The sequence below is a fragment of the Antrostomus carolinensis genome, unplaced genomic scaffold, assembly GCF_000700745.2.
Source record: "Antrostomus carolinensis isolate BGI_N321 unplaced genomic scaffold, ASM70074v2 scaffold17171, whole genome shotgun sequence".
NCBI classification, from domain to species: domain Eukaryota; kingdom Metazoa; phylum Chordata; class Aves; order Caprimulgiformes; family Caprimulgidae; genus Antrostomus; species Antrostomus carolinensis.
The window spans coordinates 1-13,083 of NW_010292172.1; the positions used below are offsets into that span (position 1 = coordinate 1).

Genomic DNA, 13,083 nt, shown 5'->3' on the forward strand with positions numbered 1-13,083 from the left:
GATGGGATGGGGTTTGTGATTGCGGCGATGCTCTTGCACCCTCTGCTGGCCAGTCTGCTGAAAAAGCTGCCCAGAGCAGTGCTGCCAGAGACATTCCAGCAACTAACGGTCTGTAGAAGAACCTCATTTACCTCTGTCTTTTCCTTCTCAGGTGGGCATTTGAGCAAATACGTGTGGGCAGAGGAGAAAAACAATACCATGAAACATCAAACAACTAGGTATTCTCGAAACTGGTGCCTTTGACTTAGTTGACTAATACCATCCTAATTTTTTCCTTACACAAGTATGGCAAACCTGATTGGAAGGTTTATAAAGACTGGCAGTGCTGGTGATGTTACTGTGGTTAATAACTCACATCCACATGTAGGACTGTGGAAGCATAGGCACTTCTGAGGAGCTTGTGCACCTCTCTGCTTTTATGCAGCTGCAGTTGCCAGAAAGCAGATGTCAGCCCAGGCTTGCTAATATACATCTAGACAAGTATATGTATAACTCTTCACTGCAGAGTATATTCATTCCATGTACTAATTAGGAAAATACCCTGATACAAGGTGAACAGAATTTCTAAATTCTTATTTATGTAAAATTATTTTTATTTACAATTTTTTTTAAAGGCACATGAGTATGTATATATAAATTACAATTACATGCTTGTTGAGAAACAGTTTACTACAAAAGCTCTGTTGGATATGGAGTCATCCTTAAGAAGTCACATCCTAAAGGCAATCCATTGTCAGACATCTACTGATATCAAAGAACCAATGTAATATGGTATCCCTGACTGACTGCCTTTTCCACTATTTATCAGCAAGTATATTTATGAATAGAGAGGTACATACAATCTCTTTAATTACCAGTTTCACACTTTAAATGTATTTGAACTGTCTAGGAAAGGCACGTACCACAACTGGAGAATAAAGGGTCTCCATGATATTACAGCGTAAAAAGTGTGCGTCTTTTCTCTGCTTTATGTAATACCTAATTATGTTACCATTAATAACATTAGAGTCTAGGTGGTTTTTATCACGTGTGACAAAATGATTTGAGTCTGTATTGTTCATCTGAGAATGAGGGAAAGAATTCTGGAAACTGAAACTGCCTCTCTTCATGATGGAGTGCTGTCGTTTTGCTTTTTTTTCCCCACAGAAGTTTGAACACTAGTCTTCAGAGCAGACAGGCTGAGCCAGACACACTTCTGAAACACTTGTGATTTTAATCTTTCCCCACAAAATCAGACTGCAATTACAACTACCCAGAAACAAACAAAATATGCAGTTAAAATACATATATTTGACAAGGGAAATGGTAACCGAGGTAAGCTATAGATGTCTTAACACCTAACACTTATCCTAAAGGAATGTTAATGTGTCAAACAGGAGAACTCGGAACTTTGCTAGAAGTATTCAGTTAACTTTATCTTAAATAATTTGCTTGGAAGATTGCAGTCCACAAAGTTACAATGTTACCTAGCTGCAGGCAGTTGATAACTATGTCAGGTGACAGTTTAGTGGCACTGCTGAATCTATGTATTATTGCAGTGTCTTACGACTGTTCACGTATATTTAGCAATTTTACTTGTTGATGGAGAGAAATGGAATTTGATGTATTTTACAAGTAGTTTTAATTGGATCTCACAAAGTACTATTTATGATTTCTTAATATATTTTGCCTCTCTTAAAATGAGGTCCCTATAGGCAATGCACTTTTCATAACAATGTGTTTTTCCCTGATGAATGCCTCAAGCACCTATGGTGATCTGGTAAAAGGCCAGTTACATCTTTCTTTGTTAGTAAATTTAAATTAGTAAATGTAATTGCTCTTGAATGGTAAAACAACAATACTATTGTCCAGTATACCTCACATTGCCTCTCATGATCAACCATGGCTTTACTTACTTGTCATAGCTGTTTCTTTCGCTATATGCAGAGCTGCCAGTTTCTCTGGAGTAGTATTTACAGTAACATCATCTACCAGAAGATTTTTAATTAAAAAACATTAAAATCTTTCAAGTTCACATTAGAACATTTTAAATTCTGTAATACTACTCCTTATGCCTAATTTAGACCGTATTCTGCCTCATGCTACTGATGAGGTCCGGTCCTCTGTTGTGGACAGTCAAACCCATTGGCCTTTGGGACTTTCCTGTGTCTCTAGCTGTATGTTAAATTCTCACTTCCTCTGAAAGTTATGCTTTCAGGTGTAAACCATGTTTCTTTGTAAAGAGTGTATGACCTTCATATTTGGTGCTAGTAGCGATACCCTGAAATGAAGTTTTCATCCCCTGACATGAGCATTTACACAATTGTATTAAATACTGATCACATTATCTTGTGAAAAAGGGAGTGCTGTACTAGTTAACGCAGAGGAGACTGAACAGTTCTAATCCTTGGGGAGACATAGTTTAAGTAAAAGTAAATGCAGCAATACACTGCACTCTGCCTGCTTAAACCAATAGTTTCTTCTTTACATCTTGGGTCATGAATCTTTGAAAAGATTACTTACTAGACTGTTTTTTATCAAATTTAGCAGAGCACTGTAAAGGTCCACGAGTGCCTGTATTGAAAGTATGGTTATCACGATGACATTATTTCCTGCTTGAAAGTTTTTTAGGCCTTTGCATTTTCTAACTGTCATTACAATGTGGGCTTATTTTAGAAATCCATCTTAACTTTCTAACTTCAGGGATTTATATAAAATAGAAGACTTTTCAGTTTACCTGAGTCAGAAACTTTCTTTATATCTGCAACCCGTAGGTCTTCTGACATATTACTAATAGAGTCCTCTTCACCTGTGTCCCCAGGCATTTCTGCATAAATAATGCTATGTTAATTAGGGCACTGCATTCGTGTACTACATAAGAACAGCTATGCTGTGTCAAATCAAAAGATCCGTTCAACCTAGGATGCTCCTTAATGGCAGCAGGCAGTAGTAGATGCATTAACAAAGAGCCTAGAAATGGCAACTGAAGAGTGAATATTCCCCTAAAATGCTTTCGTACTTTTCAGCCAGAGAATGTCTCTGTGTTATATTTTTCTTGACTCCTTGAATTACTTTAACTTCTAGTCTTATATTTGGCCACCGTAATATCCCCTGTGTAGGATTCTTACTGTGTAATAAAGAGCTTTATGTTTAATTCTGTTCTTAAACAACAGGCCTGTTTCTGGTTATATATACCAATTAAAAATATTGTAACTTCTGAGGGGTGTAGGTTCACCAGTCTACTCTAATTCTGCATTAATCCATCCATTACCAAGTTCTTCATCAATAACCACACAAAAACAAAGGCAAGTTCTGCCAGCGTTCTTGGTGCTATTCCTTTTGCTGTTTTCACAATATTTGTCTCACTAGTTTGGGGGGTTTGCTTCAAAGGCCAGTAAAACGAGGTTACTTGGGACTGTAAGAGAAAGAGTTTAAATATTAATTTTTTTTTAACTAATGTCTATAACTACAGACTTCTTTTGCTCAATGTCTTCATGTTTCCAGCAATACAATCTGACCATCTCTTGCATCCTTTTTATTTTTTTATTTTTTTATTTTTTTTTTAGCTAAGCTGGAAGCAGTCTTTTCTGCCATGATTTTGACTAGAATGATCTCTGTATCACTTCATCTTATCCTACATCTTAATCTTTTCGTCCTCTTTTTGTTTCTCAATTTTATTTAAAAACAAACAGTCTGAAAGATTACCTTATAATGTAAAGTGAACACCGGACAAAACAGTAAATTCCCATTATTTTTTCCCCACCCCACCAAACTAGTTAATCTATCTGGTTGCCTTTTCTTTTTTTCATGGTTCTTTTTAAGGTCTCTCTAGTGCTGGAAAACTAAAAATTTTAAACAATATATGGGTATGAAGTACTTACCTATGGAGTCCTTTTCTGATTTTGCTTCTGTCCATTCTGGAGGCCTCTCACTTTCATCATTATCTGATCTACTTGCTTGTTCCATGGTGCTATGCCCCAGAATAGCATCCAGTTCATTAAAAAATTTCATACTTTTACTTGTACTCCCTGAGTCTTGGGCACTCTTTACACTCTTGTATTCATGTTTCAGATTTTTATATTTTGTCCTGCACTGCTTCCAGTCCCTGTCAATTCCAAACTTTTGAAGTCTAGCAGCAACTTGTTCAAATATTCTTTTATTTCTCACTGTCCCCTCCAGTTGTTGCTGGATATTTTTGTCTGACCATATGCATATCAAAGCTCTGACTTCATTAACAGTCCAGTGTTTTCCTCCTTCATTTGCTACTGTTGGAATAAAAGCCGGTCTTTTGGAAGCCTCTACTGCTGACGTTGGATTACCTGCATCGTGTCGGTTAGGGGAGAGACACAGGTACGGGTCACCTGCATGGGGTGGGGAAAGGACAGAGAGAATGAGAATGAAGAATGCTGTTTCCTCATCACTGGTCTCTCCAGAGAAAGATGGAGCAGAGGCAACATTAAAATCAAGCTATTGGTTATTAATTTGTCAGCATTTTTGTTAATTCTGACATAATTTTTGCCTTCTCTTGAGAACTGGTATTAAGATAGCGTGTGTACATTTAATTAATCTGAGAGGAACATTTCTTTCTTCTGTTCCCTAATATATTGAACTTTTACTTTTAACACTTGTGAGAATAATTGGGGAGCTGTTTTGCCGTTCAGATATTAAATAAGTGGAGAATAGTGCTGTTTGGAAGATACGAAGTGCTGTATCAGCACAATAATAAATTGGGCCCTGAGTCACTGACACGAGCATCAAGACTTAAGTTTCTGCGTTCACATCATATTTTTGGTTTTACGCACATGGAGAGCTTTAAAGATCCCTATCCTGGGTAGGGATCTGAAAAATCCGATCCTTAACTCTTAAGAAAGCTCCCTTTTGTGGGCAGTTAAGGAATGGAGACTTTTGCCTTAAGTCACACAAGAATATTTGTGTGATAATGAACCCAGTTTTCATAGTACAGAACCTCCCCCTTTCTCAGTGCAGGTCAATCAAAAATATTTGGGTTTTTTTAGTAAAAATTAAAGTTTGAGTTATCTTACTCTGCAGAACTTATTTATTTAATTATTTTCTCCAGTCTTCAACTTTATTTTTTAATATTTGGAGGTAAAGGATGCCATGCAATTACTTAAAACACTGAAATATGATCTCTTGTGGTTTTTTAATGTTGCCTTGTTTCTAATTATGAATTTGCCTGAAGACTCAATTTTGATTATCAAATTAGTTTGGAAAGTGCATTTACTAAATCTTTGCAAAAATAACTATTGAAAAACACCCCCACAATTCCAGTGCTTCATCAAAGAGAGCAAACATGAAAGTGCACAGTAACTGACGCAGGTTTTTGCAGTCATACTGAAGTGATAAAATGCCTTTGAAAGTATCTTATTGTAAAGGGCAGGCCAGGTTACAGGGGTTGGATACTTTATCATCACTGAGCTTTGTGTGATGGCAAAAATATCTGACCTTTGCTTGCACTGATAGCTTCAGTGGAGCACGCTTGTGTACAATAATGTGTCTGGGGACAAACTTGTCCTAGGTAGAGGCATTCTTTCCTGGTCTCCCTAATTCATTCTAGTTGTGAAAAGGCTGTGCTAACAGATACCAATTTTTATCCTGTTAGTCCTGTGTTAATCGGACCTCTGCAGCCGCCAGCTCACTGATAGTTGTTAAGGAGGGTAACTTTCAGGTGACATATCAATTATGCTTTCTTCATTTCTTCCTCAGAGAGTGAAAGAAAATGGTTGTTTACAGGTGAATACAACTGTAGGACTTGCCGCAGTTGGTAACTGCCGACATCAGACAGACTTGATGCAGTCTCTGCTCAATGTTACTGGGGTATTTCAATTGTATTTCCAAAATGGTTCATTCTTAACTACCAAAGAGTGCAATGGAGACCAGAAAGAAAAGGCACAGGGGAAGAAAAGAGCAAGAAGAACGTGGAAGGTGCTCCTTGCACTTCCCAATCAAAGCCGTAACGTATGGGGCAATCAGGGAGGGATAAGTTTTCTTTCATTCTTGTGTAGACCCATATTTCTCACTAGTAAGTTTTCATTCATTTGCAGCTGAGCTTACTTTTGGTTGTGGTTATTAGTTCAAATGAGTTCTAGTGACTTGGTGCATTGCTCACTCATTCTGCTGTATGCAGAATGGAAAACAGTGGCTTTGTTTGTTCCTCATTCCCTTTAAAATACATTGTGATTCAAAATATCTTACCCACAAGCACCACTTTGTAACAAAGTTGTTATGGTCACTGTGAAAATTTTCCTTATGTCTCAAATGTATTTTAGCTCTAATTTTTTTTTTTTAAATTGTTAAGACAGGATATATATTATTTTTTATCTGAAAGATGTGTTTATGCCATATTTGATTCTTTTCTAAGCTTCCTCAAAATGAGAAATCTGCTGAAATGAAACCAAAATATTCAGCAATATAGATACAAAGGGCTCAACATTCTTCTTTCAGTGGTGTCTGAAATAGTGTCTGAAGAGAGGTGCAAGGGAAGACATTGTCAACACATACTTGAGAGCCCGTGCAATTGAATTTATTTTGCTGGCTTTGTAGAAAGCAGCTTTCTCAGATTAGGAGATTTTTTTTATCAGGCCAAAAGAATCTGCTTGGCAGTGTGTTGCAAGAGCACTGAGTAACACAGACATTCCTGTAAAATTTGATTCAGTTACTTACTGGAAGAAAAGTTTTGTTTATATATATGTGCATATAATTCCATGTGGGATTCTTGTATCTTCCTTAGTTTCTTGTTATGCTGGGCAAGAGGGGTATAGTACGTAACGTAAAAGCTATAGGTTTAGCTGGGGCCTTGTTTTCTCCCTGAATACAGCACCTTGGAGATTCTATAGTGAAGGCTGTTGTAACAGGACTGGGATGTATGCTAGAGGATTGAGGGTATGTAAAAAATGGAAAGAGCACGTAGGAAATCCAGGACAGTGCTGCTGTTCATCCAGGCAAGCAATCATAAACTCACTGTTTGCCTAATTCTGCTTTAAATGTGTCCAGGTTTCTCCATTCCCTTTAGCACTCCTTGAAGGGGCTCACACCTAGGATCTTCTTCCTCTTTCTGGCTTGCCAGATTTGTGCCTTTGCTCTGTAATGATTTCCCTGAGCAAAACTACTACAGTAGGACAGTTTCCAGATGAGCTGTTGTATGGTTGGTTGGACTAAATAAAGCATTGCTGACCACCCCTTGCTTGGAGAGAGGCCACAGTTGCTTTGAAGACCACTGCAAATCTGGATTGCTCAGTGGGACAGCTCTGACCTCTGCATATCTCTCCTGGCTCAGGCCACTCACTCATGCTGCTTTAAGCAGAAATTACAGAGTTAGAGAAAATCCTCAAGGTGACATGGGTATCACACACTAGCATTTGGCTTACTTTCCACTAGCATTTCACAAAATTAATGTGGTTAATATGATTAAGCTATAGCATGGGATGTGTTTTGAATGTGAACAGTGGTCGTGCAGGTGTTACCTCACATACAGTGGTCAGTATCTAATGATACATGAGACTGCTGAGTGCTAAATCTGGGAAGGAGATGGTGCAAAAGTGTGGCTATTTTAAAGCTGTGCTGATCTGAAACAGAATGATGGCATATTCAGGCTATCAGAAAGGGCTCTGACAGCCACGCTGCTTTTTTGGTTTTGATCTCTCTGCACCATCATACTATACCTAGTTGAACTGGTCTGACATGGGACATAAAAAGTAGTGGATCTCCTGCAGCATCCTCATCATCTTCTAAAGAAACTGATATTTCACCTGGGGAGGAAAGAGTTTTTAGATGAAAAATAGGTATGGACTAATTAGCTTAAATTAGTTGAAGTTAAAATGTCCATACACAATGAGAAGATTATTAACTTTGCAATCTTCACATTTAATTTGTATTTAAAATTAATTTGTCCTGTCCCCATAAGGGGACACGAGTTATAGGAGGTAAATTAAATTATTTTATATCTTGTATATGAAGCCTGTTTGAAATGTATTTTAAAATTATTGTAGAAACCAACTTGATTCTAGTGACTTGTAGGCTTTTCTGACTTGGTATTTGGGGTGGGTAGCACATTAAAGTACAGTTTGAAAGTAGATCATGAAAAGTAAGAGACATACAAATAAAAGTGGACTTTGCACATGGATTCAGATAACCATAAATCCATTTATATAACAAAAAAAAAAATCCAAGAAGAATATTTAGGGAAGATTATGAAGAAAACAAAAATATTCTGCAAACAGTATTGGAAATCTAAGGAATTCATTAATGGCATAGGGAAAGCAGGAAAGTATTGTGACTAGAGAACAGACATATTTGTACCTGACAGGATTCAGTCTAGCATCTCACAGTATAGCATTCCTACATTTGTTTAAAAAGCAGTATCATAGCAATTGCTATGTAAGTTTGGAAAGCCGCATATACACGTTTCATAAGAACATATAGAAGTTCTGAATCAGCTTAATTTTCAGAGAGGACAGACTTTTCAGCTGTTCTATGGTAAGGCACTGTATTCAATGTACCATGTTGGCAGGAGGTTTAAGATGTTGATTCACTCACTGTATGAGAAGTGAGCTACTGTCAGCTCCTGCCAGGCAGGTCACACAGATCAAAGGTACCGTGTTCAAAGGTACCGCGGCAGTTTCTCACAAGGAACAGCGGTGAGGCGCGGTTTGCATGCAGCCTGGTATCCCTGACGTCGGTGAAACTGAAAACTGGATTAATTTATCCTAAATCCTCCTGACTTTCAGCAAGGCTCAGGATGACTCATAGATGCAGTGGCCTGATCTCTGACTGCAGCCAGGCTGGCAGAGGCAAGGTGTGCTCATGCTTCTGCCTCCAGTGCCAGGACCAGAGTTTTACCTGCTTAAGAGCTGCAGAGCAAACTATGGAGAGGGGAAATAAATCCCCTGTTGGAAGGCTGCTGGGTGTGCTATGGGCACTAGGATGAGCAAGCTTAATTACACTGTAATATTAAAAAGAAGCAGTTTATTATTTTAAGTAAATAATAACAGTTCCAAAAGATGTTAGAATATCTGATGGGAAAAAAAAAAAAAAGCATCTGATGATCAAAAAAGTTACTCAATAAGAGTATTGCACACTCTTATTAATACAAATATGTATAAAATATTTGTCAGTGACATGTTTAACGTTAAAGTCCAGAGATGGAAAACTACGTATGAGTGGCATTTTCAAGTCAGCATTTCTGAAGGATCTTTTTGCACTTTTAGTAGCTGTCTGAGTTTTGTACATATGCATTTCTGTTCAGGCGTGATAATTATACATTTGCTGTGGTAAAGTGAAGGTCAAGGAAAGTGACCAGTGCATTAATATTTAAACATAAAGAAAAATATAAAAGAGTGAAGTAACAACGTGAATTACTAGGTGAGCTTCATTTTTTAAAATCATGTACTCGATTTATTAATACTTGATTTAACTTGAAACAGTCAAAACCAGTTAACAAAATGGGAAGGTAATTCATTTGAACTCTAATGAAAGACAACATTTTTCACAGTGCAGTATCACTCTACATGGATTTTCTTGGTTGTTTATTACTGTGATAATACACAAACTAAATTTTAAGAGAAGTGAACATGTTGACTTATATAATTTTTAAATTACTATTTAAGCTACAACTCTGTGTTTGCCTCTGAAAACATGTATTTTGGGAGGACGATATGAACATCTCTGGCTTGCACTGCTGTATGTGCTTAGGCAAAAAGTGTCATCTTTCCTTGAACAAGGTGGGAATTGTGTGTGTGTTGTTACCAAACTTGTCCTGAGACACGTCTCTTCTATTTGATTGTGATTTTCAGTATTAATTTCTTCAATTACATTTGCAAAAGAAAACTGATTTTACCAGACATGAAGAAACTCAGGGAAACACTACAGGAATACCATTCAGTCCCATAAAAGTAGTCTCTTTTTTCCTTCTTTCCCCTTCTTCCTCCTCTCCCCAACAATCTCCCAGCAGCTGAGATAATCAGGCAAATCAAATATTAAGGATGGATATGAATATTTAGACAAGCCAAGCAGAATGGTAAAAGTACTGTTATTTCTTTGGGAGCATGCCCTGTCCCTTGTCATGCATTTTAAACAAAACAAATTAGTATAGCTACTAAGTTCTTCAACTAAAGTAAGACGTGCATGGTGGACAGCATTATTTGCCACAGGTTTTAGTTTGCTGATAGCATTTTGTTCTTGCATCACAAGCCTAGACACCCTTGTTCCTCCAGCTCTGTCAAAATGAGGCCTCTTGGCCTCTTTTTAAAGAGAAGAGGAACCATTTTTCCCTCCTCTCCTGTAACACTCTGTGGTTGAAAGAGGAGAAGCCCAGGAGGGGCCTGCAGGGAGGTGGCTGTAGCTTAGGCTGTTTGCCTTATGGAGGGTGATGCCCACATGACAGAGGTCCCTTTCGCTGCTGGGGCAAGGGCTGCTGGCCACCGCCATGGGGAACTGCGCTGCCTTCTGTGGGAGCAACACAAAAGAACTTGTGAGCATCAGCTGCGGAGCCACGGATGCCATTTTAGCCTTACAAGTGCCCTTCAGAGTACTGAGCTGGGCAGCGTCCCCCGGGCAGACACTGCGACTCCGACTGCAGTGGGAAAAGCACTGGGGCTCTGGAACGGCTTTACTTGCTGGACTTGTGTTCTTGAATGAAGAAAGGTGATGTTCTCACAGCTGTGCTCTCTGCCCTTTGCTATGGATGTATGCATTCTGCATAGCTGCAGGATACACTGCTATCATGGTGTTTTCTTTGTGGCTGAATTAAGGTTGTTGTGGGAATCTTTGCATTTAAATTCTTACCATTAGTGTTGCATTATTACAGTGAGTTGCATTTAATTTGTTTATCCATAAAACTTGTTTGTTTTTTTCTTTAAGAGGGTAACAGGAATGCTTGTGCATTTGAGAGATGTGTTTAATTGTATCACCTTTAAAACCAGACTGTCCTAAAGCTTCAAAATGAAGTGTGTCTCACCCAGGGGTAATTTTTTTTATATATATATTTTAGTTTGGGATTCACAACTGAAATGGACCTTTTCTGATTTAAACTTGCTAGAGGTCTAAAGCAGATGAGAATTGGGATTAATGGTGCAAACCACATCAAGACACAGAGGGTAATCTAAGGGCAGATCCTCAGATGAAGGACACTATCTTAGTTTCATGCAGTCCTCAGAAGTGTAACAGCTTTGGCCCTCAGTTATGCAAGTTTAAAAATAAAAACATATTGCCATACACAGTGCAGAGAGCACATGTTAAAATATTATAAAATTGCCATTTTAATTTCAAGTGACTTTGCCACATTGGAGGCTTTCTGCTAGTGGTGACAAATTAAGGTCAAGCTTTTTGTTAAGGTAAACAATTACAAGAAAAATGTCAATTTCTTTTCCTCAGACCCCTAAAACAGCATTGTAGAGGGAAATGTGAAGGGTACAAGAGCAAGCTAGATGGCCAGCTCCTTTTCTGTGCCTTTGGCAATCTCCTCTGATGCAAATGTTGAGTTTTCTATTTTCTTAAAGATTCACAATCTTAATTAAGGTAAATTGACACATAGTGTGGGAACAAACGACCAAGCTTTGCATTTCTCTTTTTAGCCATCTTATTTTTGTACTTAGAACTATTATTGGGGCTTATGCTTCAGTGACATTTAGGATGTGACAAGGAGATTTGAGTGATGTCAAATAGCAGATTGACCCTAATGAAATGTTAAGCACAGCTTAAATGCATATGTAGAGAGGGCTGAATAAAACAAGAGATGCAAATAATTTGGTAAAAACCCCTTTAGAATAAAAGTAGTTGTATTCATTTGGTTTGCCTCAAAATAGTCTGATAAACATGATGATTTTTACTTTCCTCACTAAATTACAATTTTTAATGAGAAGTTATTAAACATCTCTCTGTTTCTCAAATATGTAAAGTGAATTGCTTACAAAATAATTTAATTTACCTTTAGTCATCATACCTAAATTTTTGGTTACAGAGAAATAAGAATAAAAATCCTAAATTTCACTTGCATCATATATTATGTTATTAAAAATATCATGACCGTTTCAACCTTTACTTTTATCTTTCTTTTAAGTTTACATCTGAATTGGAACTCTACAAAACCTGCTTCCAATGTACTGCAAACGAATGTCAATGGGAAAGAAAACAGTTTTTCCCAATTTAACGTTTCAAGCCAGTGCAGAAGCCTTGACAGCAGCGAGCGCTCACCGAGGCTGCGGTACAAGCAGTTAGCGTAATTTTGCTAGAATAACGCTGTATTTACAGACTTCGACACTGGTGGGTGCTAACATTTTATTCCCCTGCGCGAGGAGCGCATCAAGTCAGTTCTAACCGAGCTGCTGGGGCTGTGCAGCCTCCGCTTCGGCTCGAGCAAACTCAGGCTTCAGTTTTGTTCCCTTTGGTTTTTAAGCAAAGAGAGAAAAAATAGAAGCAAAAACAGTTTTTTACCTTGCGTGCTCTCTGCTGTGGGGCTTGTGTTCAGCTGCGTCTCAGTCGCAGGACACCTGCCGTTTTCTTCTGCTGCTAACTGTGTGACAGGTTCATAGCGCAATATGGCATCCAGATCATGGAAAAACTTCATGGTTTTAGTGACATCCCCAGAGTTGTGGGCATATTTAACCGTTCTGTATTCATACTTCAGATTTTTATACTTTGCACGGCACTGTTTCCAATCCCTGCAAACTCCTAACTCCTGCAACCTCTTAGCAATGTAGATAAATATTCCTTTATTCCTCAGGGTGCCGTGGAGTTGTTTTCTGATATTTTTTTCTGACCAGACGCTTAACAAGGCTTTAACCTCCTCCTCAGTCCAATGCTTCCCTGCTCCACTCTCCATGTTGAAAGTGACCTGGAAATGATTCACTATTTCTAGCCAAGATTGCGTTTCCTAGGAAACCAGACGGCTGGTTGTCAGTGAGCTCCGCCGAGATGAAAGGATCTAGTTTTACTGGCTCAAGCTGCCTGAGGGGAGTAACTTGAGAAACTGCCAAATAAGCAGGCTCGGTATTAGAGGCAGGCGAATGAAGCAGCTCGGGCGGGAGCGGTGCCGGGGGGGCGGCGAGCTCGGCGGGGAGGCCAGGGCAGGCTGGGCCAGGCCGGGGGAGG

At 38.5% G+C, this 13,083-nt stretch overlaps 1 protein-coding gene across 1 annotated transcript; it reads right to left on the reverse strand.

Moving 5' to 3' along the window:
* Positions 1-1,895: 1,895 nt before the first annotated feature.
* On the reverse strand, positions 1,896-12,814 carry LOC104531844 (uncharacterized; the record flags this gene model as incomplete). The annotated part of the gene is made up of 5 exons (XM_010176860.2): positions 12,427-12,814; positions 7,659-7,745; positions 3,861-4,298; positions 2,717-2,806; positions 1,896-1,967 (listed from the first exon to the last, which is right to left on the reverse strand). Coding segments are annotated over exons 1-5 (1,075 nt in total), but the record flags the coding sequence as incomplete, so codon positions are not given.
* Between the last annotated feature and the right edge of the window lie 269 nt (positions 12,815-13,083).